We start from the raw sequence: 26,373 nt of genomic DNA, 5'->3' as shown, positions 1-26,373 counted from the left end.
AAAGGGAATCATGACATGTCACACATGTCATGTGTCCTTAAGGGGTTAAACACCCCAAAAGTACCCTAAAGATACATAAAACTCCACAAATGTTAAATCACCCAGATCAGTTCAGGGGTTCAGGAATTTCCTGGAAGTCTTATTTGTGACAGACCGTGCACATGGTCCTATGCCCAAAACAATTCCAGGGAATCAGGGCTAATGGTCGGTGTAACGGATGGCATTGGGCTGTCCTCAAAGGTTATGTGCATCCCCGAAAGACTGCCTCTTAAAGGGACAGAACACTTAAAATCTTTCAAAGATTTATTTTATTTATTCCTCTATGTATTTTATTGTTTTTATTTTCTACGGCTAAGATTGGGTTGTATCTTGTTGTACCTGAATTCCACTTGCAGTGGAGATATGCCTGCATCTTCTGCCAGTTTGTAAGTGCAATCAAATAAAATGATTTTCTATTTTTTATACATACTTCACCATATATGGTTCTTTTCCTCTATTATATTGAAGATTCTATGATATCGGGATCTACTATCAATTTCAGACATCAATTTACCCCGAGTGGGGAGAGAAGTCAGTTTTCCACATATGTTTGTGAGTTTGCTACCACATCACAATTTTTAATTATCTTTTAACCGTGTTACACTATGATATGTTTTTATCATTATTGTAGATTCATTATATATCCTCAGTAGGAGTCATTTAACCCAGATCTATTTTTTCCAGGTTGTACTATATTAATATTATAACACAAATGCTATCGGAGATACTATCATATAAGCTAATAATTTATTCCAGGTGCAACAGCACCCATATGTAGAAAACAATCAATTCAGCAATAATTCCATATTGTGCTCTGAAGCTCATGGTTTACACTTATTTAATTTTTTAGCAATACGTGAAAATTATTTTTAAAATTCAGCTTAAGACTTGGTTCTTATTTCTTATATACAATGTATTTTGACCCTTGAACGATCACTAACATTTTCTCTCTAATGTATGACTCATTTTATATATAAAAAGGCTTCAGCTACTGGTAACACTTCGCCCACTCGGAAGAACAAAATGTTTTTTTCTCAAATGTGAAGCAAGATTAGCAGCATGGGTAAAACATTTCCCACAGTCAGTGCAGGTAAATGGTTCTTCTCTAGTATGACTCTTGTGATGTCTCATAAGATCATACTTTTGGCTAAAATGTTTCCCACATTCGGGGCATTTAAATATTTTTTCTCCTGTATGAATCTTTTTATGTGACTTAAGTCTTGAGGACTGGCTAAAACATTTCCCGCAATCAATGCATTTAAATGGTTTCTCTCCTGCGTGAATCATCTGATGTCTAGTAAGAGTAGATTTTAGAACAAAACATTTTCCACATTCGGAGCATTTAAATTGTTTTTCATCTGTGTGAATCATCTGATGCTTATTAAGAGTAGATTTTAGATTAAACCTTTTCCCACATTCAGAGCATTCAAACGTTTTTTCTGCAGTGTGAGTCATTACATGTGATGCAAGATTTGAGGCCTGGGTAAAACATTTTCCACATTCCGTGCAGTTAAATGGTTTTTCTCCTGTGTGAATCTTGTTATGCCTGATTAGATCATACTTATGGGTAAAACATTTTCCACATTCTGGGCATTTAAATGGTTTCTCTCCTGCGTGAATCATCTGATGTCTTGTAAGAGTAGCTTTTAAAATAAAACATTTCCCACAATCAGTGCATTTAAATGGTTTTTCTCCTATGTGAATCATCTGATGTCTTGTAAGAGTACCTTTTAGAATAAAACATTTCCCACAATCAGTGCATTTGAATGGTTTTTCTCCTGTGTGACTCATTACATGTGACGCAAGATGTGTCCTCCGGGTAAACCTTTTGCCACATTCAATGCACTGAAATGGTTTTTCCCCTGTGTGACTCTTTTTAGGATTAATTATACTAGCCTTTGTGATACATTTATTTCCACATTCAGAGCCTGAGAATGGTGGTTTTCCAGTATCAGAAGCAGCCATCTTGTTTTCTTTGTCAACTGATTGATGTTTTACAAGCTCTGTGTTATTATTAAAACTTTGTGGACAGTAAGTGCAGTCAAATATTGGATCTGTGTTAGATTTGCTCTTGGGAGATTTATCAGATTCATCGTTAATACATTTATCAGGTTTGCTAGAACGTATGAAGGATATCCTAGGGGTTATTTTCAATGGGAGATTTCCTTCCTCGTGTGAGTCTGGTTCCTCCTTTATATGATTATTTGGATATTCTATGGGTGTATAAATGTCTGTGAGATGTTCTTCTTCACAGGACCCTGATTCCTCCTTACTATGAGAAGGATAGTCTGTCTGTGGATGATCTGTGGATATATACATGTTATTTCCTGTTGGATAACCTTTGCCACAGGGCTGAGAGTTTTGTAACACGTACGTTACAGATGTAGTCTGACTTTTCCTTGCGGTGTTGAATTTAGGTGTTGAATTTAGGGGAGTTTCCTCCATTTCATCATCGGGTTTAGAAACAGTTTGCAACCCACCAAATTCACATTTTTCTAACGGAAGAAAAAGCACATTAATAGCTCATAAATTACTTCAAAAACAAATACAACAAATGTGTTGATTTTTTTCTTCATGTACCAGTCCCAAAGTGATTACACATCCTCTTACCCAGTGATTCGTGAGGCTGTCGATTCTCTATTGTAATATCCTTGCAGCGATCATTGTATCCTTCTAAATACTCCCACTCCTCCATGGAGAAATAGACAGCAACATCCTCACACCTTATAGGAACCTGACACACACAGTAATACAGTCAGCATCCGGACACGTCATTTTACTGTATAATGACCCATTTCCCAGCAGCCTCACCTCTCCAGTTAGCAGCAAAATGATCTTATTGGTCAGTTCCAGGATATTCTTGTCATTGAGTCTCCCACACATCTTTGAGCATGTCAGGGGAAGCATGCTAGGGCCCTGGGTATTAAAGCGGTGTAGGTCTTTCCCATCAGAACTCTTCACAACTATGTGATCCTAAATATTGAATGTGAGATTAATACAAACGACAAAAGAATTGACATTTTCCAAATTCTTTCCCACTTTCATGTTTCTATGTTCTCGTATGTACAAAATAAGATTTCATATACCCAGAAATTTTAAATTACATTTTTACTGTTGGCAAGTTGATTCACATCTTCCTTTCTCAAATGTATCCATACCAAACCCAAAGCCCAGTTCCCTTTCATAGTGTATATTATTTATGTCACCAGTATTATTCCCAGAGTGACCAGATAACCTCCAGGCTGACATTACCCAGAATCCCTCACCTCTCCAGTCAGCAGGTAGATGATCTCCATATTGACATTACCCAGAATCCCTCACCTCTCCAGCCAGCAGGTAGATGATCTCCATACTGACATTACCCAGAATCCCTCACCTCTCCAGTCAGCAGGTAGATGATCTCCATATTGACATTACCCAGAATCCCTCACCTCTCCAGTCAGCAGGTAGATGATCTCCATACTGAAATTACCCAGAATCCCTCACCTCTCCAGTCAGCAGGTAGATGATCTCCATAATGACATTACCCAGAATCCCTCACCTCTCCAGTCAGCAGGTAGATGATCTCCATAATGACATTACCCAGAATCCCTCACCTCTCCAGTCAGCAGGTAGATGATCTCCATATTGACATTACCCAGAATCCCTCACCTCTCCAGTCAGCAGGTAGATGATCTCCATACTGACATTACCCAGAATCCCTCACCTCTCCAGTCAGCAGGTAGATGATCTCCATAATGACATTACCCAGAATCCCTCACCTCTCCAGTCAGCAGGTAGATGATCTCCATATTGACATTACCCAGAATCCCTCACCTCTCCAGCCAGCAGGTAGATGATCTCCATACTGACATTACCCAGAATCCCTCACCTCTCCAGTCAGCAGGTAGATGATCTCCATATTGACATTACCCAGAATCCCTCACCTCTCCAGCCAGCAGGTAGATGATCTCCATACTGACATTACCCAGAATCCCTCACCTCTCCAGTCAGCAGGTAGATGATCTCCATACTGACATTACCCAGAATCCCTCACCTCTCCAGTCAGCAGGTAGATGATCTCCATATTGACATTACCCAGAATCCCTCACCTCTCCAGTCAGCAGGTAGATGATCTCCATACTGACATTACCCAGAATCCCTCACCTCTCCAGTCAGCAGGTAGATGATCCCCATGGTGACATTACCCAGAATCCCTCACCTCTCCAGTCAGCAGGTAGATGATCTCCATATTGACATTACCCAGAATCCCTCACCTCTCCAGTCAGCAGGTAGATGATCTCCATATTGACATTACCCAGAATCCCTCACCTCTCCAGCCAGCAGGTAGATGATCTCCATGGTGACATTACCCAGAATCCCTCACCTCTCCAGTCAGCAGGTAGATGATCTCCATACTGACATTACCCAGAATCCCTCACCTCTCCAGTCAGCAGGTAGATGATCTCCATAATGACATTACCCAGAATCCCTCACCTCTCCAGTCAGCAGGTAGATGATCCCCATAATGACATTACCCAGAATCCCTCACCTCTCCAGTCAGCAGGTAGATGATCTCCATACTGACATTACCCAGAATCCCTCACCTCTCCAGTCAGCAGGTAGATGATCTCCATAATGACATTACCCAGAATCCCTCACCTCTCCAGTCAGCAGGTAGATGATCTCCATACTGACATTACCCAGAATCCCTCACCTCTCCAGTCAGCAGGTAGATGATCTCCATACTGACATTACCCAGAATCCCTCACCTCTCCAGCCAGCAGGTAGATGATCTCCATACTGACATTACCCAGAATCCCTCACCTCTCCAGTCAGCAGGTAGATGATCTCCATACTGACATTACCCAGAATCCCTCACCTCTCCAGTCAGCAGGTAGATGATCTCCATAATGACATTACCCAGAATCCCTCACCTCTCCAGTCAGCAGGTAGATGATCTCCATGGTGACATTACCCAGAATCCCTCACCTCTCCAGTCAGCAGGTAGATGATCTCCATGGTGACATTACCCAGAATCCCTCACCTCTCCAGTCAGCAGGTAGATGATCTCCATGGTGACATTACCCAGAATCCCTCACCTCTCCAGTCAGCAGGTAGATGATCTCCATGGTGACATTACCCAGAATCCCTCACCTCTCCAGTCAGCAGGTAGATGATCTCCATACTGACATTACCCAGAATCCCTCACCTCTCCAGTCAGCAGGTAGATGATCTCCATACTGACATTACCCAGAATCCCTCACCTCTCCAGTCAGCAGGTAGATGATCTCCATACTGACATTACCCAGAATCCCTCACCTCTCCAGCCAGCAGGTAGATGATCTCCATAATGACATTACCCAGAATCCCTCACCTCTCCAGTCAGCAGGTAGATGATCTCCATGGTGACATTACCCAGAATCCCTCACCTCTCCAGTCAGCAGGTAGATGATCTCCATGGTGACATTACCCAGAATCCCTCACCTCTCCAGTCAGCAGGTAGATGATCTCCATAATGACATTACCCAGAATCCCTCACCTCTCCAGTCAGCAGGTAGATGATCTCCATACTGACATTACCCAGAATCCCTCACCTCTCCAGCCAGCAGGTAGATGATCTCCATACTGACATTACCCAGAATCCCTCACCTCTCCAGCCAGCAGGTAGATGATCTCCATAATGACATTACCCAGAATCCCTCACCTCTCCAGTCAGCAGGTAGATGATCTCCATACTGACATTACCCAGAATCCCTCACCTCTCCAGCCAGCAGGTAGATGATCTCCATACTGACATTACCCAGAATCCCTCACCTCTCCAGCCAGCAGGTAGAGGATCTCCATAATGACATTACCCAGAATCCCTCACCTCTCCAGTCAGCAGGTAGATGATCTCCATACTGACTTTACCCAGAATCCCTCACCTCTCCAGCCAGCAGGTAGATGATCTCCATACTGACATTACCCAGAATCCCTCACCTCTCCAGCCAGCAGGTAGATGATCTCCATAATGACATTACCCAGAATCCCTCACCTCTCCAGCCAGCAGGTAGATGATCCCATAATGACATTACCCAGAATCCCTCACCTCTCCAGTCAGCAGGCAGATGATCTCCATGGTTAGATCCAAAATCTTCTCAGCCACCTGATTCCTGTCCTTCTTCATCTTCATGGTTTGTTAAAATGGACTCTAGATTTACTAGAATTCTGCAATTAGATATTCAGATAATGTTTTAGAGACACTTGTCACTTTCAAGTTTTTAGCACAACCAGCTATCTAACTAAAAGTTGGCTATTGGCTCTGCTCATTTTTTACTTTTTTTTTCTCAGCACTCTCTTGCGACTTGTTTTTTGCTTTCCTTAAGTTTAAAGGGTAATCCAGACGTGGATATCTTGTTCAAGGTGCCTAGAGGGATATTGGTTATACCTCACTGATGATGCCTAACAAGGTTGAAACGATCGTCTGGGGTTGCTGTATTTCTCGTGCAGAGAGAGCTGGCCTGGTTCTCTCTGTAATGGCACAAGATGAGCTAAAACCAGCTTGAGAACTGAGCGGGGACCCACCGTAGGGCAGGCTAATTGAGCTGTTGTCTGTTCTCAGCACTTTCTTCGCTATATATATATATATATATAATATATATATATATATATTTTTTTTTTAATGGAAAATTATTCTTAAATTTTTATTTACTATTTATATTTTCTAATAATAATAATAATAATTATAATTATAGGTATATACACACACACAATATTTGTGGTCGGGGCAAAAAGCCATAATGATAACATTTTAGAAGTAGGTATGTAAGATATGAGACCTATAGTAATATGAAAAAGTCGGTTGTGGTGTGCCTGAACCAACGATGCGGTGGGCCTGTAATAAAAAGAGGGCAAAAAGAGTATACCATACAAAATTATACAGCCTACAAACCAAGCATATTATAATATATATCACATATACATGTTACGGAAGACTTAGAGTATTTAAGAACAGGTTGCTGTATATATCTGGAGTAAGCGGAAGCCTCTATCGTCTCATAGCCCCATTAATATGTACAGAATATTCCTGGAGGTATGGTTGTCAGCACTGATGTGGAAGGAGTGAACTGCTTAATTAACTGAATTAAGACCTTATCTGACCATACAGTAAAATCCTGAGATAAAGTCTGAATTTACTTGTTGCTAGAGTATTGTCGTGTAAGGCTAGTAGGAGCAGATCAGGGGAACCTTGAACAAAGGTTAGGTCGCTATCCAGAATTACTACTGACAGAATTGTAAAATATCATTTAGTAGTGTTAAAATATTTAAGTAACAGGTGGCAAAAGAAGTAAAATCGACTGCTGTACTCAAGAAGCTTGATTACAACATAAAATTCTAGCCATAACCGGTTAAACTGTAGACCCTCAGTGGGAAGCCTGTAATGGAGAAGATAAGTCATCAGTCAATGCCAGGGATATGGTCATATATCGATGAAGTAGTAATTTGCAGCTGACCAAGTCAGTATTCTCACGAAATGCATATGACAAGATCTGCTCGAGGCTGGATATACGCGAGAAATGCCATAGGTGAGCCAAAATGATTAAAAGACCCTAGAGTTATGACATAGGAACCGAGGATAACTTAATCGCATATTACCAATATACCAGTGAGTACAATCATTTGAAATAAGGAGCCAGAGCGTGAGTGAATACACGCGAGCACATGAAAATACAAATATTTGCATACACACACCCCCACCCACTAGATACCTACATAATAAGATATGTATGATGTATATCGTGATTATCTACAGTTTGCGTGCCAGGCATAAAACTGATCCAATCTGTAGCAACATCTGGTATTGAGGGGAGCTAAGGTGAATGAAAGAGAATCATACTGTATCTAACCAACTAATGGCCTCTACCTGACTGGTATTTGCAATGATAGGCCTATATATGTTACTGATAACCAAAACTACTGTGTGTACCTAATATAGTTCATCAAGTGATATTCTAATACAGTATTTTTGTAACAGAAGGAACTTACCATTACCGAATAGTACCAACCACATAACTTTAAACACATTTAATTTACCGGCTTCACAGATTTACGTCCAAGTTAATTAAATCTGCTCAATATAATTAAATAACAGGTTAGGTTTCCAATACTAGACACAGTTCTAATACTAAGCAGTTGCCTCCCTTCTAAAAGCCTGTTTAGCAGTACCTATATATACGAATATATATGTAGGTAATTTAATAAATTGGTTTATATAGCTGTTGCTGGTACCTTATGTGCCATTCAAAAGTTCTGCTATGATGCGAGGTATAGTCCAAGAGCGAATAGAAGTAGGACTAGCCATGTCCCTTGTGTGACGTTCTTTGACACCCAGGAGTGCTCGGCAGGGACAGGACTTTCCACCTTCCTGTCATTGAGATAAGTGAAACAGCATGAACTAGTTGTGTACACCCTTACAAAATACTGGCTTACTAGCCATTTCCAATGGCGAAACCATTAAACAAGGTTGGTGACGGGCGAGGCCCTGCTAGATTCTAAGGGGCTTGAGAGGCTCTATGCGTTGGCGCTAGGGGATTTCGTGGACAAACGTTGTGGCGGGGTGATGGCCTCTCGTGACTTTTCAAGCATAAGATAGAATGGGAATGACAGGTAAGGCCCTCTCTATGGCATCATGTTAGGCGACTAACTATGAGTTGGGCCGAAGGGCGTAATACCTCCGAGTATGAGGATGGGTACAGGCCTCGCGGGACCACTAACGTAAGGCACAGAGGCCTGAGAAAGTGTAAACTATCGGGCTTCAGGTGCCCTGTTAGCCAGTAATGAAACTAACTAAGGGAGGCAGGTTAAGGTATCGAATAAGCATGCAGAATTTGACATATCTGAAAAAGAGTAGTCAGAAATGGGGTATGACACAGAAAGTTGGTTGGCGCAGACCTACAGTGGTAACAAGATATTGTAGGAATTGTGGTATGTTATGTAAATGTAGATATCCTGGTCTGCCTAACAGGATACGTAGCGAAGTAACGTTCAACCATAAGTAGGAGGTTGTGCAGTAAATCGTAGATACCTAGCACCTAAAGGTATGTGATATGAATATCCTCTAACCCATGACTCATATGGAAGAAGAAACGGATACAAATGAAGGCAGCAGTCTTAGTTAATGAACCTAAAGAAATAATGAATTATGTGGGGAGTATGTGTGGGGCCCTGCCCAGGACCTCTTCGAGGGTAGAAAAACAGACTTAAGATAAAACTGTAGTGCTGTTAAAGGACCACTATAGTGCCCTGAGGGTGCCCCACCCCTATAAGAAAAATATAACAACTTGGACCTGAATAAATCATTTCAAATAACAGACAAACTTCAAATATACTCCTGTGCAATTTCAAAACTGACCACTAGAGGCCAACATTTAAAACATACAGTATTTAACTGAAGCAGTGAAGTAAAAAATTCATATGAAATTATGTGAAACCTATTGTTAAAATAATGCGTTCAGTTATAAATATACGAAAGGCCCTTGTGATGGACTAACTTTCGTATATAACCAAACGTTCCGAGATTAACGAAAAACTGCACGAAATAACAGTAACAACTTGCTGTTCGTATGTTTGAGCTGAACAAGTGTGTTCGAGTGCCTAAGTGGGATACAAACAGGCTGGAAATAGCTGTAAGACAGTACTATAGCCTAATCGTTCGTTAGCTGCAAAAAATACATAAAAGCAGACGGCTCGACTTACGGTTTTGACGATTCAGTCAACTAAGCGACTTGAGCAGATCCGGGAGTCCAGTCAAGTCTTTGGAGAGTTGGAAAACAGCGAAACGGACCAGGGGCTGCAGGACCAGGTAAGCGGTCCCACAAGTTGAAGGTAAGTAAATGGCGATTTGCACTAACCAGAAGTCACGGTATGCAACTCGTCAGACTGAAACGGGAAACCAAGCCCCTCCCACAACTACAGGCCCAGCCTTACATATAATTATATTTTGATTTAATAACATATTTATTTATATTTTTACAGCAGCAGGGAGTCTTCCTGTCAGTTTAGGCAGTCCCCCTGCAGGCAGATGCATGGGTGCCTATTGCGGCCATGTTACCGCTCTTTCAGAGTAAGTACATGGCCAGCAGGGGGATAATTTGCTGAGGGGGGACTGTCTGGGCTTTCAGGCAGTGCCCCCAGACCGGGAGCAACGCCCCTTTAAAGGCATCCAGACCATTGATCTTAGTATAATGCCCCTGTTATTTTTATAGAAACTGCCAAAGAAAACGCAATGTTTACATTGCTAACCAGGGACACCTCCAGTGGCAGTCACTTAGACGGCCACTAGTGGTGCTTCCTGGGTCAGTGATGCACAACATGCAGCACTGACATTCAGCATGAAGACGCTGAACTTTCCCCGTAGAAATGTATTGATCAAATGCATCTCTATGAGGAGATGCTGATTTGCCAGTGGGGAGTTTGGCCCCACCCCGCCTCCTTGGCTGAGATAATCAGATTTGACAATCTAATTCTAAGCCAATCCAATGCTTTCATTAATTCTGATAATGTCAGCCAAAAAAGGCAGATAGGAGGCAAGGCCAGTGGCAGTGGACCCGCGCAGCACTCAAAATAAAGTGAGTTCCTATTTAAGGGGGGCAAAGAGGGGCGGGGGGGTCTAAATATTGCTTTAATACTATAGGGTCAGGAATACACATTGTGTTCCTGACCCTATAGTGTTCCACTAAGAAAAACAGAGAGGACCAGATGGAACTGTGACAGATCTCTGAAGAAAGGCGTGTCCCCTGTTAGTTTTGAACCAATCCGGGAAAAGTGGTGTGACCGGGCGCCATTGCCAAATCGTCTGGAACTCTTATGTGGCTCAAGCGAACTCCCCGAGCCAGTAAAACTTCAACTACAGCGCTTTTCGGCCCTGGCCCACGGATCTGGGTGCCATTTGGACAGACTATGCTGGAGGCTGAGAGGCATCCAAAGACATGGAGCTCGTGGGGGAGCACCGCATATTAGTCGAACGCGCCATGGTTAAGTATTGACCAAGAAGACCCACTCTGAACATTGTAACTCTGGATCGGGGGCTAGTCGCGTACCGCTGAACTCGGACCCTCCATATATTTCGTGCTAGCCAGATCCGATCCGGGCGCTTTTTGGACACGGGGGCGCTCCAAAGAGACCTTTCGAGGGATACAAGTCTATTTGTGGGTGTGTGTATGGGTTTGTTTAAGGCATGTTTACTGTACTCATATTTTGTATATAAGTGGGCTATTTGGCTGGAATAAAACAGTTCTTCTTCACCCTTCACTAAGTCTCGACTAGTGTGTGGGTGGTATCACGGTTACCCTTCTGCAAGTGATTATAATCATTCTGGAGCTGATCACAACTGGAAGAGGTGACCTAGGCGTAGTAACCCATCTCCGAGAGGGTATACCGCCACAGGAAACAAGGCATGCCACAATTGTGAGTCACTCATGGAGCATCCAGCAATTGTCCGGTTACACTTACTATCAAGTACTGTTAAAGGGCAGTCTAAGAATAAATAATACAATGTGCCATTGTAGTGGTATGGTGTTAGTAGACAGAAGACGCCATCTCTTGTAAAACCATTTTTGAGTGGTTTTCCCAATCAAGTGGTCTGAGGGTGCGTGCCCCACCCCAGTCTATTATTAGCTTCCTATTCAGCATTAGCAGCTTTAAATCTACCTATATCTGTATGGTATTCATAAGCTGAGAGCATTAGTGTGAAGGAATATCCCCCTCACTTTCGGCTCCTTTTAGTTTATTTTGTTCGTATCTGTGACGGACCGCTGGCACTCCGACCGAGTACCTCCACCAATCGATGCTCCTAGTGCTTGCCAAGGACTCCAAGCACTCCACCCGACACCATAAGCACTGCAGATCCCCCCTTCCAGCGATGCAGCTGGGCCGGGGTCTCACCGTCCTCCACCCACCCTAGACCCAAGACCAGGATCCAGCTTCCAGTGGGTAGACCTCTCCTACTCCAGAGAGCGTAGCAGGAACAAGCTCTTACAAGAGCTTATACTCAGGGGAGTATTGTGATTATAGCAATCCCCAAGAGTGTAGTTATTCCATCCCCCAAACATGAGCCAAGACTTCATGAAGGGGTCAAGCAGGTCTGTTTAATGTAAGCAAGCATTCTCATTTTATACAATTCCTCAGGCCATAGGTACACCCCCTGGACCTGATGGTACACAGGCACACAAGGGACAAAAACCAATCAAAACAATAAAACAATGTCCCACACTCCCACATACAGAACACAAGCCCTCCCCTCTGCCTGGTATATAATTAAAATAGCTAATACAATAACCTAATTATCCACAGGCAGAAAAACACAAATTTTCCCCAAAGTCTAGAAAACACCCCAAAACAAAATATATCCCCATAAATCCCTGGATAGCCCTGATCTGGGTGAGCAACATATCCAAAAATCAGCCAGATCAGAGCAGGGGTTCAAAAGTTTTGTGGAAATCTCTTTTGACCGACCACACACATGATTTCATGCCCAAAACAGTTCCAGAGAATTTGGCTGTGCGGCCGGTCTATTTCCAATGTTAAGTTCTGTTCAAATAGACGAACGGAAACTGTTCGTGAAAATATCAATGTCAAAGTGCTGTTCGACTTGTCGAACACTGTTCGACTCCAGTTGAAGCGTCGAAGTCTGGAGAAGGTAAAGTTCAGCGGTGTTCTTCCACTTCAAAGTTGTAGAACTGCTCCAATATAATTTAAAGGGGCAGAAACAGTATTTTAAAATCAAATATGCCCAAATAATGCTTTTAAAGGGCAATACATTCCAGGGGTCATAGTCACAGGGCAAGAGGCTGGCAAGCAGGCCTCTGCAAGTACAAGTGGCGAGGTTACATTCGCCACAGTATCTATAACGATTTTGTTTATTTTGTTCGGTTCCGGAACAGAGACCACCCCGGGAACTAATTAGAACATGAAACGTTATGTAACTGTATGAAAACCGCAAAGTAAATTATTAATAGAATGCTCCACTGTGTGGCCACCATTTCGTACATTCGAATGCACGTGGCTTAAACAATGGATGGCGGCCATCTTGTCTCCCAAATGCTGGTAGCGGGACTTGGTCATCGAGAGCCTGGAACTAGTTTTGGCCAGGCACCCCACGAACACCGGTAACCATGGACTCATGGACCCGGCTCGTTCCAGTTCACCTATGCGAACGGCGTTCGGGAGTTTCAGACTAACGAACATGGGGAGCATTCTACACGAACCAGTTTTCCTCTATCATATGTGGTTTTCGTATAAAACCCCACGAACGGAGACCGACTCTTGCCACCATTTCCATGGAACTATTTTGGGCTTACTCCTCGTGGCAGACCAGTTAGAACTTCCCTGCGATGGCGATTCAAAACTATCGAAACAGATCTGGGTGATTTTTGGATATATTGTTCACCCAGATCCAAGCTATCCACTCTTGTTGGGTTTCCCTGTATTTTGGGGGTACTTCTGGGGTGTTTCAAAATTGTGTATTTTTCTGTACTTGGAGATAATTGAGTTTAGTATATTTACTGACTCAATTATCTCCCAGTTACAGAGGAGGAGGTTATGGACTGTATAAATGTGATGCCTGTACTTCCATTAAGGTCAGTCTTTACCCAGCATTAAGCCTTGGCTCATGTATGTGGGTTTATTCTATGCCAGTGATATTTTGCCTGTGGGAATTATATGCGGTTTCACTTGGAAAAGGGGTATCCGTGACAGTGATACCATGGCAGACCGTGATTAGAGTTACATTTCCCAGCATGTTCCAGCTCCCATGAAGGATGGCGGGGGAGGGGCTCACACTTATACCCTGCATTAATAGACACAGAGAACATGCTGCCACCAACTTCAGCCCAATCCCAGACATCGCAAGTCTCCTGGTAGGTCCGGGAGACTCCCGCATATTTAATGCGGCTCCCTGACACCCACACAATATGTGTAATATCCTGGAACTCAATGTAGGTCAGATTGTGTGTTTGAGATCCAGGATATTACATAGTATGGTGTAACGACATGCATAAATACCAAACAAAAATACCACACATACTTTATTTATTTTTATATTTATTTTATATTTTTGTTTATTTATTTGCTTTATTAATTTCACCTGGTTACTATCCATTATAGCCGACCATATCTACGAGAACTTTTTACAGCCTCTCTGTTCTCTATAGGATACTTGGCTGTATATCAGAGAGGAGGTGGGGGGGGGGGGGGACTAGCATTTTGTAAGGGGTGCCCTCGAAGGCACAGTAGATTAGGGAAGCAAGCATCTATATTTACATTTACCCTGCAGGGCTTTCTCCTCGCTCTGTTACTATATCTGTTATTTTTTTGATCTCTCCCCTCCTGGCCAATTGGTTATGCAACAAATGTAACCTTTATCTTTTTAGTTAACATTTTCTCTACACATTGCAACGCATGGTGCAATTACCAAGTCATCACTGAGTTCCAGTGAAAAGTATTGGACATTTATTGAATTATTATTTCAAGTTTTCATTTTATTATATTATTTACACTTAGATTGCTCATCTACTATATTCAATATTTTCTGTAGGACTTTTTCCTATTATAGAAATTAATTGGATTTACTATATTCGCGACTAAGTATCTTAAATGAAATATTTTAAACGCTTTAATGAGAGTTTATCTTCTAAATGGTTAACTCTTGTGTTTCTTTTGTTAAATAGTATGTTTACTTTATATAAATATATACTTTTGTCTGGCAATGTTGTTTTCTGTGATGGCTACTAAACCAACAAGACAAACATACCAAATTCTAAAATTGTTTCACATTGAAGTTTTTTTTTTTACTCCTTGTATTTTGTGACCTGTAACTTTCAAAATAACCTGAAATCCTACACATATGACGTACTCTATAAATCAAGACACATGAATGAATTTCATTTGAATTACTTTTCCTAAGCTGGACATATTATGCACACGTTATAATTGCCAAAACTGTGAAAAAAAATGTTGTTTTCTTCTTTTCCCATCTTTTTTTATAATGAGTATTTAGCTATGTATATGTGACATTAATATAAAGCCATTTTTGTCCTCTAAAAAAACAGTATATAATATGTGTTGGTGCAATAAATAATAGAGATGAAAATTGCGTTTGAACATTAACCACAAAAAAGGCTTGTGTCCTTAAGGGTAAGATGGGCTTTCTAGCGGTGTCCTTATGGGGTTAATCTAATTTAAAATAGCTGTTTTACAGCATTTTCCCCTTTCCAAATTTATTTTTGTTTACTCTTATGTCACTCCTTCTGATTTACATACTGTGATGTCACACCCTGTGATGTCAGGCATATATAATTAATTATGCAAATTAGCATGGCAGGCATTTTTTTCTAAGAAAGGTGGCAACCCTACACACAGAGAGAAGGAATTCCTAATTCCAGGATCAATGGGAACATGCAGAGATTATTGCTGGAGCCCAATCCCTTCCCCCCGGTGTCTCCACACACAGAGAGCTGGAATCCCTAATTCCAGGATCAATGGGAACATGCAGAGATTATTGCTGGAGTCCAATCCCTTCCCCCCAGTGTCTCCACACACAGAGAGAAGGAATTCCTAATTCCAGGATCAATGGGAACATGCAGAGATTATTGCTGGAGCCCAATCCCTTCCCCCCGGTGTCTCCACACACAGAGAGCTGGAATCCCTAATTCCAGGATCAATGGGAACATGCAGAGATTATTGCTGGAGCCCAATCCCTTCCCCCCGGTGTCTCCACACACAGACAGCAGTAATCCCTAATTCCAGGATCAATGGGAACATGCAGAGATTATTGCTGGAGCCCAATCCCTTCCCCCCAGTGTCTCCACACACAGAGAGCAAGAATCCCTAATTCCAGGATCAATGGGAACATGCAGAGATTATTGCTGGAGCCCAATCCCTTCCCCCCGGTGTCTCCACACACAGACAGAAGTAATCCCTAATTCCAGGATCAATGGGAACATGCAGAGATTATTGCTGGAGCCCAATCCCTTCCCCCCCAGTGTCTCCACACACAGAGAGCAGGAATCCCTAATTCCAGGATCAATGGGAACATACAGAGATTATTGCTGGAGCCCAATCCCTTCCCCCCCAGTGTCTCCACACACAGAGAGCAGGAATCCCTAATTCCAGGATCAATGGGAACATGCAGAGATTATTGCTGGAGCCCAATCCCTTCCCCCCGGTGTCTCCACACACAGAGAGCTGGAATCCCTAATTCCAGGATCAATGGGAACATGCAGAGATTATTGCTGGAGCCCAATCCCTTCCCCCCGGTGTCTCCACACACAGACAGCAGTAATCCCTAATTCCAGGATCAATGGGAACATGCAGAGATTATTGCTGGAGCCCAATCCCTTCCCCCCAGTGTCTCCACACACAGAGAGCAAGAATCCCTAAATCCAGGATCAATGGGAACATGCAGAGATTATTGCTGGAGCCCAATCCCTTCCCCCCAGTGTCTCCACACACAGAGAGCAGGAATCCCTTATTCCAGGATCAATGGGAACATGCAGAGATTATTGCTGGAGCCCAATCCCTTCCCCCCAGTGTCTCCACACACAGAGAGCAGGAATCCCTAATTCCAGGATCAATGGGAACATGCAGAGATTATTGCTGGAGCCCAATCCCTTCCCCCCCAGTGTCTCCACACACAGAGAGCAGGAATCCCTAATTCCAGGATCAATGGGAACATGCAGAGATTATTGCTGGAGCCCAATCCCTCCCCCCCAGTGTCTCCACACACAGAGAGCAGGAATCCCTAATTCTAGGATCAATCGGAACATGCAGAGATTATTGCTGGAGCCCAATCCCTTGCCCCCTGGTGTCTCCACACACAGAGAGCTGGAATCCCTAATTCCAGGATCAATGGGAACATGCAGAGATTATTGCTGGAGCCCAATCCCTTCCCACCGGTGTCTCCACACACAGAGAGCAGGAATCCCTAATTCCAGGATCAATGGGAACATGCAGAGATAATTGCTGGAGCCCAATCCCTTCCCCCCGGTGTCTCCACACACAGACAGCAGTAATCCCTAATTCCAGGATCAATGGGAACATGCAGAGATTATTGCTGGAGCCCAATCCCTTCCCCCCAGTGTCTCCACACACAGAGAGCAGGAATCCCTAAATCCAGGATCAATGGGAAGATGCAGAGATTATTGCTGGGGCCCAATCCCTTCCCCCCAGTGTCTCCACACACAGAGAGCAGGAATCCCTAAATCCAGGATCAATGGGAACATGCAGAGATTATTGCTGGAGCCCAATCCCTTCCCCCCCCCCGGTGTCTCCACACACAGAGAGCAGGAATCCCTAATTCCAGGATCAATGGGAACATGCAGAGATTATTGCTGGAGCCCAATCCCTTCCCCCCCGGTGTCTCCACACACAGAGAGCAGGAATCCCTAATTCCAGGATCAATGGGAAGATGCAGAGATTATTGCTGGGGCCCAATCCCTTCCCCCCAGTGTCTCCACACACAGAGAGCAGGAATCCCTAATTCCAGGATCAATGGGAACATGCAGAGATTATTGCTGGAGCCCAATCCCTTCCCCCCAGTGTCTCCACACACAGAGAGCAGGAATCCCTAATTCCAGGATCAATGGGAACATGCAGAGATTATTGCTGGAGCCCAATCCCTTCCCCCCAGTGTCTCCACACACAGAGAGCAGGAATCCCTAATTCCAGGATCAATGGGAACATGCAGAGATTATTTCTGGAGCCCAATCCCTTCCCCCCAGTGTCTCCACACACAGAGAGCTGGAATCCCTAATTCCAGGATCAATGGGAACATGCAGAGATTATTGCTGGAGCCCAATCCCCCCAGTGTCTCCACACACAGAGAGCAGGAATCCCTAATTCCAGGATCAATGGGAACATGCAGAGATTATTGCTGGAGCCCAATCCCTTCCCCCTGGTGTCTCCATACACAGAGAGCAGGAATCCCTAATTCCAGGATCAATGGGAACATGCAGAGATTATTGCTGGAGTCCAATCCCTTCCCCCCAGTGTCTCCAAACACAGAGAGCAGGAATCCCTAATTCCAGGATCAATGGGAACATGCAGAGATTATTGCTGGAGCCCAATCCCTTCCCCCCAGTATCTCCACACACAGAGAGCAGGAATCCCTAATTCCAGGATCAATGGGGACATGCAGAGATTATTGCTGGAGCCCAATCCCTTCCCCCCAGTGTCTCCTCACACAGAGAGCAGGAATCCCTAATTCCAGGATCAATGGGAACATGCAGAGATTATTGCTGGAGCCCAATCCCTTCCCCCCCAGTGTCTCCACACACAGAGAGCAGGAATCCCTAATTCCAGGATCAATGGGAACATGCAGAGATTATTGCTGGAGCCCAATCCCTTCCCCCCAGTGTCTCCACACACAGAGAGCAGGAATCCCTAATTCCAGGATCAATGGGAACATGCCGAGATTATTGCTGGAGCCCAATCCCTTCCCCCCGGTGTCTCCACACACAGAGAGCAGGAATCCCTAATTCCAGGATCAATGGGAACATGCAGAGATTATTGCTGGAGCCCAATCCCTTCCCCCCAATGTCTCCACACACAGAGAGCAGGAATCCCTAATTCCAGGATCAATGGGAACATGCAGAGATTATTGCTGGAGCCCAATCCCTTCCCCCCAGTGTCTCCACACACAGAGAGCAGGAATCCCTAATTCCAGGATCAATGGGAACATACCGAGATTATTGCTGGAGCCCAATCCCTTCCCCCCAGTGTCTCCACACACAGAGAGCTGGAATCCCTAATTCCAGGATCAATGGGAACATGCAGAGATTATTGCTGGAGCCCAATCCCTTCCCCCCGGTGTCTCCACACACAGAGAGCTGGAATCCCTAATTCCAGGATCAATGGGAACATGCAGAGATTATTGCTGGAGCCCAATCCCTTCCCCCCAGTGTCTCCACACACAGAGAGCAGGAATCCCTAATTCCAGGATCAATGGGAACATGCAGAGATTATTGCTGGAGCCCAATCCCTTACCCCCGGTGTCTCCACACACAGACAGCAGTAATCCCTAATTCCAGGATCAATGGGAACATGCAGAGATTATTGCTGGAGCCCAATCCCTTCCCCCCCGGTGTCTCCACACACAGAGAGCAGGAATCCCTAATTCCAGGATCAATGGGAACATACAGAGATTATTGCTGGAGCCCAATCCCTTCCCCCCAGTGTCTCCACACACAGAGAGCAGGAATCCCTTATTCCAGGATCAATGGGAACATGCAGAGATTATTGCTGGAGCCCAATCCCTTCCCCCCAGTGTCTCCACACACAGAGAGCAGGAATCCCTAATTCCAGGATCAATGGGAACATGCAGAGATTATTGCTGGAGCCCAATCCCTTCCCCCCCCAGTGTCTCCACACACAGAGAGCAGGAATCCCTAATTCCAGGATCAATGGGAACATGCAGAGATTATTGCTGGAGCCCAATCCCTCCCCCCCAGTGTCTCCACACACAGAGAGCAGGAATCCCTAATTCTAGGATCAATCGGAACATGCAGAGATTATTGCTGGAGCCCAATCCCTTGCCCCCTGGTGTCTCCACACACAGAGAGCTGGAATCCCTAATTCCAGGATCAATGGGAACATGCAGAGATTATTGCTGGAGCCCAATCCCTTCCCTCCGGTGTCTCCACACACAGAGAGCAGGAATCCCTAATTCCAGGATCAATGGGAACATGCAGAGATAATTGCTGGAGCCCAATCCCTTCCCCCCGGTGTCTCCACACACAGACAGCAGTAATCCCTAATTCCAGGATCAATGGGAACATGCAGAGATTATTGCTGGAGCCCAATCCCTTCCCCCCAGTGTCTCCACACACAGAGAGCAGGAATCCCTAAATCCAGGATCAATGGGAACATGCAGAGATTATTGCTGGAGCCCAATCCCTTCCCCCCCGGTGTCTCCACACACAGAGAGCAGGAATCCCTAATTCCAGGATCAATGGGAAGATGCAGAGATTATTGCTGGGGCCCAATCCCTTCCCCCCAGTGTCTCCACACACAGAGAGCAGGAATCCCTAAATCCAGGATCAATGGGAACATGCAGAGATTATTGCTGGAGCCCAATCCCTTCCCCCCCCCGGTGTCTCCACACACAGAGAGCAGGAATCCCTAATTCCAGGATCAATGGGAACATGCAGAGATTATTGCTGGAGCCCAATCCCTTCCCCCCAGTGTCTCCACACACAGAGAGCAGGAATCCCTAATTCCAGGATCAATGGGAACATGCAGAGATTATTGCTGGAGCCCAATCCCTTCCCCCCAGTGTCTCCACACACAGAGAGCAGGAATCCCTAATTCCAGGATCAATGGGAACATGCAGAGATTATTTCTGGAGCCCAATCCCTTCCCCCCAGTGTCTCCACACACAGAGAGCTGGAATCCCTAATTCCAGGATCAATGGGAACATGCAGAGATTATTGCTGGAGCCCAATCCCTTCCCCCCAGTGTCTCCACACACAGAGAGCAGGAATCCCTAATTCCAGGATCAATGGGAACATGCAGAGATTATTGCTGGAGCCCAATCCCTTCCCCCTGGTGTCTCCATACACAGAGAGCAGGAATCCCTAATTCCAGGATCAATGGGAACATGCAGAGATTATTGCTGGAGTCCAATCCCTTCCCCCCAGTGTCTCCAAACACAGAGAGCAGGAATCCCTAATTCCAGGATCAATGGGAACATGCAGAGATTATTGCTGGAGCCCAATCCCTTCCCCCCAGTATCTCCACACACAGAGAGCAGGAATCCCTAATTCCAGGATCAATGGGAACATGCAGAGATTATTGCTGGAGCCCAATCCCTTCCCCCCAGTGTCTCCTCACACAGAGAGCAGGAATCCCTAATTCCAGGATCAATGGGAACATGCAGAGATTATTGCTGGAGCCCAATCCCTTCCCCCCCAGTGTCTCCACACACAGAGAGCAGGAATCCCTAATTCCAGGATCAATGGGAACATGCAGAGATTATTGCTGGAGCCCAATCCCTTCCCCCCAGTGTCTCCACACACAGAGAGCAGGAATCCCTAATTCCAGGATCAATGGGAACATGCAGAGATTATTGCTGGAGCCCAATCCCTTCCCCCCGGTGTCTCCACACACAGAGAGCAGGAATCCCTAATTCCAGGATCAATGGGAACATGCAGAGATTATTGCTGGAGCCCAATCCCTTCCCCCCAGTGTCTCCACACACAGAGAGCAGGAATCCCTAATTCCAGGATCAATGGGAACATACAGAGATTATTGCTGGATCCCAATCCCTTCCACCCAGTGTCTCCACACACAGAGAGCTGGAATCCCTAATTCCAGGATCAATGGGAACATGCAGAGATTATTGCTGGAGCCCAATCCCTTCCCCCCGGTGTCTCCACACACAGAGAGCTGGAATCCCTAATTCCAGGATCAATGGGAACATGCAGAGATTATTGCTGGAGCCCAATCCCTTCCCCCCAGTGTCTCCACACACAGAGAGCAGGAATCCCTAATTCCAGGATCAATGGGAACATGCAGAGATTATTGCTGGAGCCCAATCCCTTACCCCCAGTGTCTCCACACACAGAGAGCAGGAATCCCTAATTCCAGGATCAATGGGAACATGCAGAGATTATTGCTGGATCCCAATCCCTTCCCCCCAGTGTCTCCACACACAGAGAGCAGGAATCCCTAATTCCAGGATCAATGGGAACATGCAGAGATTATTGCTGGAGCCCAATCCCTTCCCCCCAGTGTCTCCACACACAGAGAGCTGGAATCCCTAATTCCAGGATCAATGGGAACATGCAGAGATTATTGCTGGAGCCCAATCCCTTCCCCCCAGTGTCTCCACACACAGAGAGCAGGAATCCCTAATTCCAGGATCAATGGGAACATGCAGAGATTATTGCTGGAGCCCAATCCCTTCCCCCCAGTGTCTCCACACACAGAGAGCAGGAATCCCTAATTCCAGGATCAATGGGAACATGCAGAGATTATTGCTGGAGCCCAATCCCTTCCCCCCAGTGTCTCCACACACAGAGAGCAGGAATCCCTAATTCCAGGATCAATGGGAACATGCAGAGATTGTTGCTGGAGCCCAATCCCTTCCCCCCAGTGTCTCCACACACAGAGAGCAGGAATCCCTAATTCCAGGATCAATGGGAACATGCAGAGATTATTGCTGGAGCCCAATCCCTTCCCCCCAGTGTCTCCACACACAGAGAGCAGGAATCCCTAATTCCAGGATCAATGGGAACATGCAGAGATTATTGCTGGAGCCCAATCCCTTCCCCCCAGTGTCTCCACACACAGAGAGCAGGAATCCCTAATTCCAGGATCAATGGGAACATGCAGAGATTATTGCTGGAGCCCAATCCCTTCCCCCCAATGTCTCCACACACAGAGAGCAGGAATCCCTAATTCCAGGATCAATGGGAACATGCAGAGATTATTGCTGGAGCCCAATCCCTTCCCCCCAGTGTCTCCACACACAGAGAGCAGGAATCCCTAATTCCAGGATCAATGGGAACATGCAGAGATTATTGCTGGAGCCCAATCCCTTCCCCCCAGTGTCTCCACACACAGAGAGCAGGAATCCCTAATTCCAGAATCAATGGGAACATGCAGAGATTATTGCTGGAGCCCAATCCCTTCCCCCCAGTGTCTCCACACACAGAGAGCAGGAATCCCTAATTCCAGGATCAATGGGAACATGCAGAGATTATTGCTGGAGCCCAATCCCTTCCCCCCAGTGTTTCCACACACAGAGAGCTGGAATCCCTAATTCCAGGATCAATGGGAACATGCAGAGATTATTGCTGGAGCCCAATCCCTTCCCCCCAGTGTCTCCACACACAGAGAGCTGGAATCCCTAATTCCAGGATCAATGGGAACATGCAGAGATTATTGCTGGAGCCCAATCCCTTCCCCCCAATGTCTCCACACACAGAGAGCTGGAATCCCTAATTCCAGGATCAATGGGAACATGCAGAGATTATTGCTGGAGCCCAATCCCTTCCCCCCAGTGTCTCCACACACAGAGAGTAGGAATCCCTAATTCCAGGATCAATGGGAACATGCAGAGATTATTGCTGGAGCCCAATCCCTTCCCCCCAGTGTCTCCACACACAGAGAGCAGGAATCCCTAATTCCAGGATCAATGGGAACTTGCAGAGATTATTGCTGGAGCCCAATCCCTTCCCCCCCAGTGTCCCCACACACAGAGAGCAGGAATCCCTAATTCCAGGATCAATGGGAACATGCAGAGATTATTGCTGGAGCCCAATCCCTTCCCCCCAGTGTCTCCACACACAGAGAGTAGGAATCCCTAATTCCAGGATCAATGGGAACATGCAGAGATTATTGCTGGAGCCCAATTCCTTCCCCCCAGTGTCTCCACACACAGAGAGCAGGAATCCCTAATTCCAGGATCAATGGGAACATGCAGAGATTATTGCTGGAGCCCAATCCCTTCCCCCCAGTGTCTCCACACACAGAGAGCAGGAATCCCTAATTCCAGGATCAATGGGAACATGCAGAGATTATTGCTGGAGCCCAATCCCTTCCCCCCAGTGTCTCCACACACAGAGAGTAGGAATCCCTAATTCCAGGATCAATGGGAACATGCAGAGATTATTGCTGGAGCCCAATCCCTTCCCCCCCAGTGTCCCCACACACAGAGAGCAGGAATCCCTAATTCCAGGATCAATGGGAACATGCAGAGATTATTGCTGGAGCCCAATCCCTTCCCCCCCAGTGTCCCCACACACAGAGAGCAGGAATCCCTAATTCCAGGATCAATGGGAACATGCAGAGATTATTGCTGGAGCCCAATCCCTTCCCCCCAGTGTCTCCACACACAGAGAGCAGGAATCCCTAATTCCAGGATCAATGGGAACATGCAGAGATTATTGCTGGAGCCCAATCCCTTCCCCCCAGTGTCTCCACACACAGAGAGCAGGAATCCCTAATTCCAGGATCAATGGGAACATGCAGAGATTATTGCTGGAGCCCAATCCCTTCCCCCCCAGTGTCTCCACACACAGAGAGCAGGAATCCCTAATTCCAGGATCAATCGGAACATACAGAGATTATTGCTGGAGCCCAATCCCTTCCCCCCAGTGTCTCCACACACAGAGAGCAGGAATCCCTAATTCCAGGATCAATGGGAACATGCAGAGATTATTGCTGGAGCCCAATCCCTTCCCCCCAGTGTCTCCACACACAGAGAGCAGGAATCCCTAATTCCAGGATCAATGGGAACATGCAGAGATTATTGCTGGAGCCCAATCCCTTCCCCCCCAGTGTCTCCACACACAGAGAGCAGGAATCCCTAATTCCAGGATCAATAGGAACATGCAGAGATTATTGCTGGAGCCCAATCCCTTCCCCCGTGTCCCCACACACAGAGAGCAGGAATCCCTAATTCCAGGATCAATGGGAACATGCAGAGATTATTGCTGGAGCCCAATCCCTTCCCCCCAGTGTCTCCACACACAGAGAGCAGGAATCCCTAATTCCAGGATCAATGGGAACATGCAGAGATTATTGCTGGAGCCCAATCCCTTCCCCCCAGTGTCTCCTCACACAGAGAGCAGGAATCCCTAATTCCAGGATCAATGGGAACATGCAGAGATTATTGCTGGAGCCCAATCCCTTCCCCCCAGTGTCTCCACACACAGAGAGCAGGAATCCCTAATTCCAGGATCAATGGGAACATGCAGAGATTATTGCTGGAGCCCAATCCCTTCCCCCCAGTGTCTCCACACACAGAGAGCAGGAATCCCTAATTCCAGGATCAATGGGAACATGCAGAGATTATTGCTGGAGCCCAATCCCTTCCCCCCAGTGTCTCCACACACAGAGAGCAGGAATCCCTAATTCCAGGATCAATGGGAACATGCAGAGATTATTGCTGGAGCCCAATCCCTTCCCCCGTGTCCCCACACACAGAGAGCAGGAATCCCTAATTCCAGGATCAATGGGAACATGCAGAGATTATTGCTGGAGCCCAATCCCTTCCCCCCAGTGTCTCCACACACAGAGAGCAGGAATCCCTAATTCCAGGATCAATGGGAACATGCAGAGATTATTGCTGGAGCCCAATCCCTTCCCCCCAGTGTCTCCACACACAGAGAGCAGGAATCCCTAATTCCAGGATCAATGGGAACATGCAGAGATTGTTGCTGGGGCCCAGGGGGAGCTCTCTATCTGATATAATGTGTATTTTACTCACACTGACCTGCAGCAGTCTGTGTCCTCCCAGCACAACAAGAGAGGGGGGAGCTCTGATATGACAAGTCATGTGACTGCAGCTGTCACATGATCCAGGAAATAGCTGATAAAGTGCTGGGATTCCCTCCTGAGCTCTGAGCTGGCTGGATCCAGAGAGAGGGACAGGGAGGGTCACACAGCACCAGCAGCACATTCAGTGCACTTTGACTCCTTATTATTGGGAGTCCTGGCCCTGGGGGGGGGGGGGGGGTCAGTGTCAGATTATTGAATTCCTGCAATCAGTGTTTATAGCAGCACATGGGGTGAGGGGGTAATTATAGAATAATAGGAATTAATTTAATCTGCCAGGATTCCCATGCTGGATTATATGGGAGATCAGTGAATGTCTCACTATAATGCACTGCAAGCAGTGACAGGGTTAATAAAGCTGGGCCGTGTATTACGCTGGCAAGGATAGTGTCCCACCGTCATGTACTGATCACTAGACCTGGGCATTCGTTTTCAGAAAAAGTTCAATTTGGGCTAATTCATTGGAAGAATGAGCTAGTCACACGATAAATGCAATTCTAACAGTCACGATTTGTTTATTCGTTCCGTCTTGTAAATACATTAAATTGGCACCCTTGTGTGGAATGATCATGTTTAACCCCTTAAGGACCAAACTTCTGGAATAAAAGGGAATCATGACATGTCACACTTGGGGTTAAAGGTACCAAATTAGGGAGCTGATGTGTTTAATAGATAGCTCCCTTATTTAATAACCGTAAATATAGCAACCCCATGTAAGCAGGGCCGGTGCTAGGATTTTTAGTTACACAGGCGAAGATGCATTTTGGCGCCCCCAACCCTCATTAAAAAAAAAAAAATGCATCTTCACCTGTGTGTCTTTCCTCCCAAGCCACAGGCACACAGGCATAATTTTTCAGTCACACAGTCAAAGTCATACAGGTACACTGTCATACAAAGACAGAAATAATCATACAGAGACATACAGACACATACAAGCAGAGATATACATGCATACAGAGACATGCAGGCATATAAAGACATACATGCATACAGAGGCATACCGTCATACAGACACGTACATACAGACAGGCATAC

The 26,373-nt window shown here is 45.6% G+C and overlaps 1 protein-coding gene across 3 annotated transcripts; it reads right to left on the bottom strand.

Moving 5' to 3' along the window:
* Positions 1-908: 908 nt before the first annotated feature.
* Positions 909-25,327, bottom strand: LOC134575197 (gastrula zinc finger protein XlCGF57.1-like). 3 transcript variants are annotated; one of them, XM_063434440.1, is made up of 5 exons: positions 25,271-25,327; positions 6,110-6,228; positions 2,851-3,012; positions 2,650-2,773; positions 909-2,534 (listed from the first exon to the last, which is right to left on the bottom strand). In XM_063434440.1, exons 2-5 carry the CDS (start codon positions 6,191-6,193, stop codon positions 1,024-1,026), a joined length of 1,881 nt encoding a protein of 626 aa, XP_063290510.1. In that variant the 5' UTR covers positions 6,194-6,228; positions 25,271-25,327; the 3' UTR covers positions 909-1,023. The 3 variants fall into 3 exon arrangements, with proteins under 3 accessions (XP_063290510.1, XP_063290511.1, XP_063290509.1); XM_063434441.1 differs by having other exon boundaries at positions 25,277-25,322; XM_063434439.1 differs by lacking the exon at positions 25,271-25,327 and having other exon boundaries at positions 6,110-6,318.
* Positions 25,328-26,373: the final 1,046 nt, after the last annotated feature.

This window comes from Pelobates fuscus, chromosome 10, assembly GCF_036172605.1.
Source record: "Pelobates fuscus isolate aPelFus1 chromosome 10, aPelFus1.pri, whole genome shotgun sequence".
Taxonomy (NCBI): Eukaryota; Metazoa; Chordata; class Amphibia; order Anura; family Pelobatidae; genus Pelobates; species Pelobates fuscus.
The sequence above is the reverse complement of the archived record's forward strand: the minus strand, read 5'-3'. Positions and strand labels throughout refer to the sequence as shown.

Bases quoted from the DNA above. Each gene is read 5' to 3' on its own strand.
- LOC134575197 (XM_063434440.1), bottom strand. From the start codon at position 6,193: ATGAAGATGAAGAAGGACAGGAATCAGGTGGCTGAGAAGATTTTGGAT. The intron at 3,013-6,109 runs GTGAGGGATTCT...TTCAATATTTAG, and splicing joins TCTGCCTGCTGACTGGAGAG to GATCACATAGTTGTGAAGAG. The intron at 2,535-2,649 runs GTAAGAGGATGT...TTCTTCCGTTAG, and splicing joins ACAGCCTCACGAATCACTGG to AAAAATGTGAATTTGGTGGG.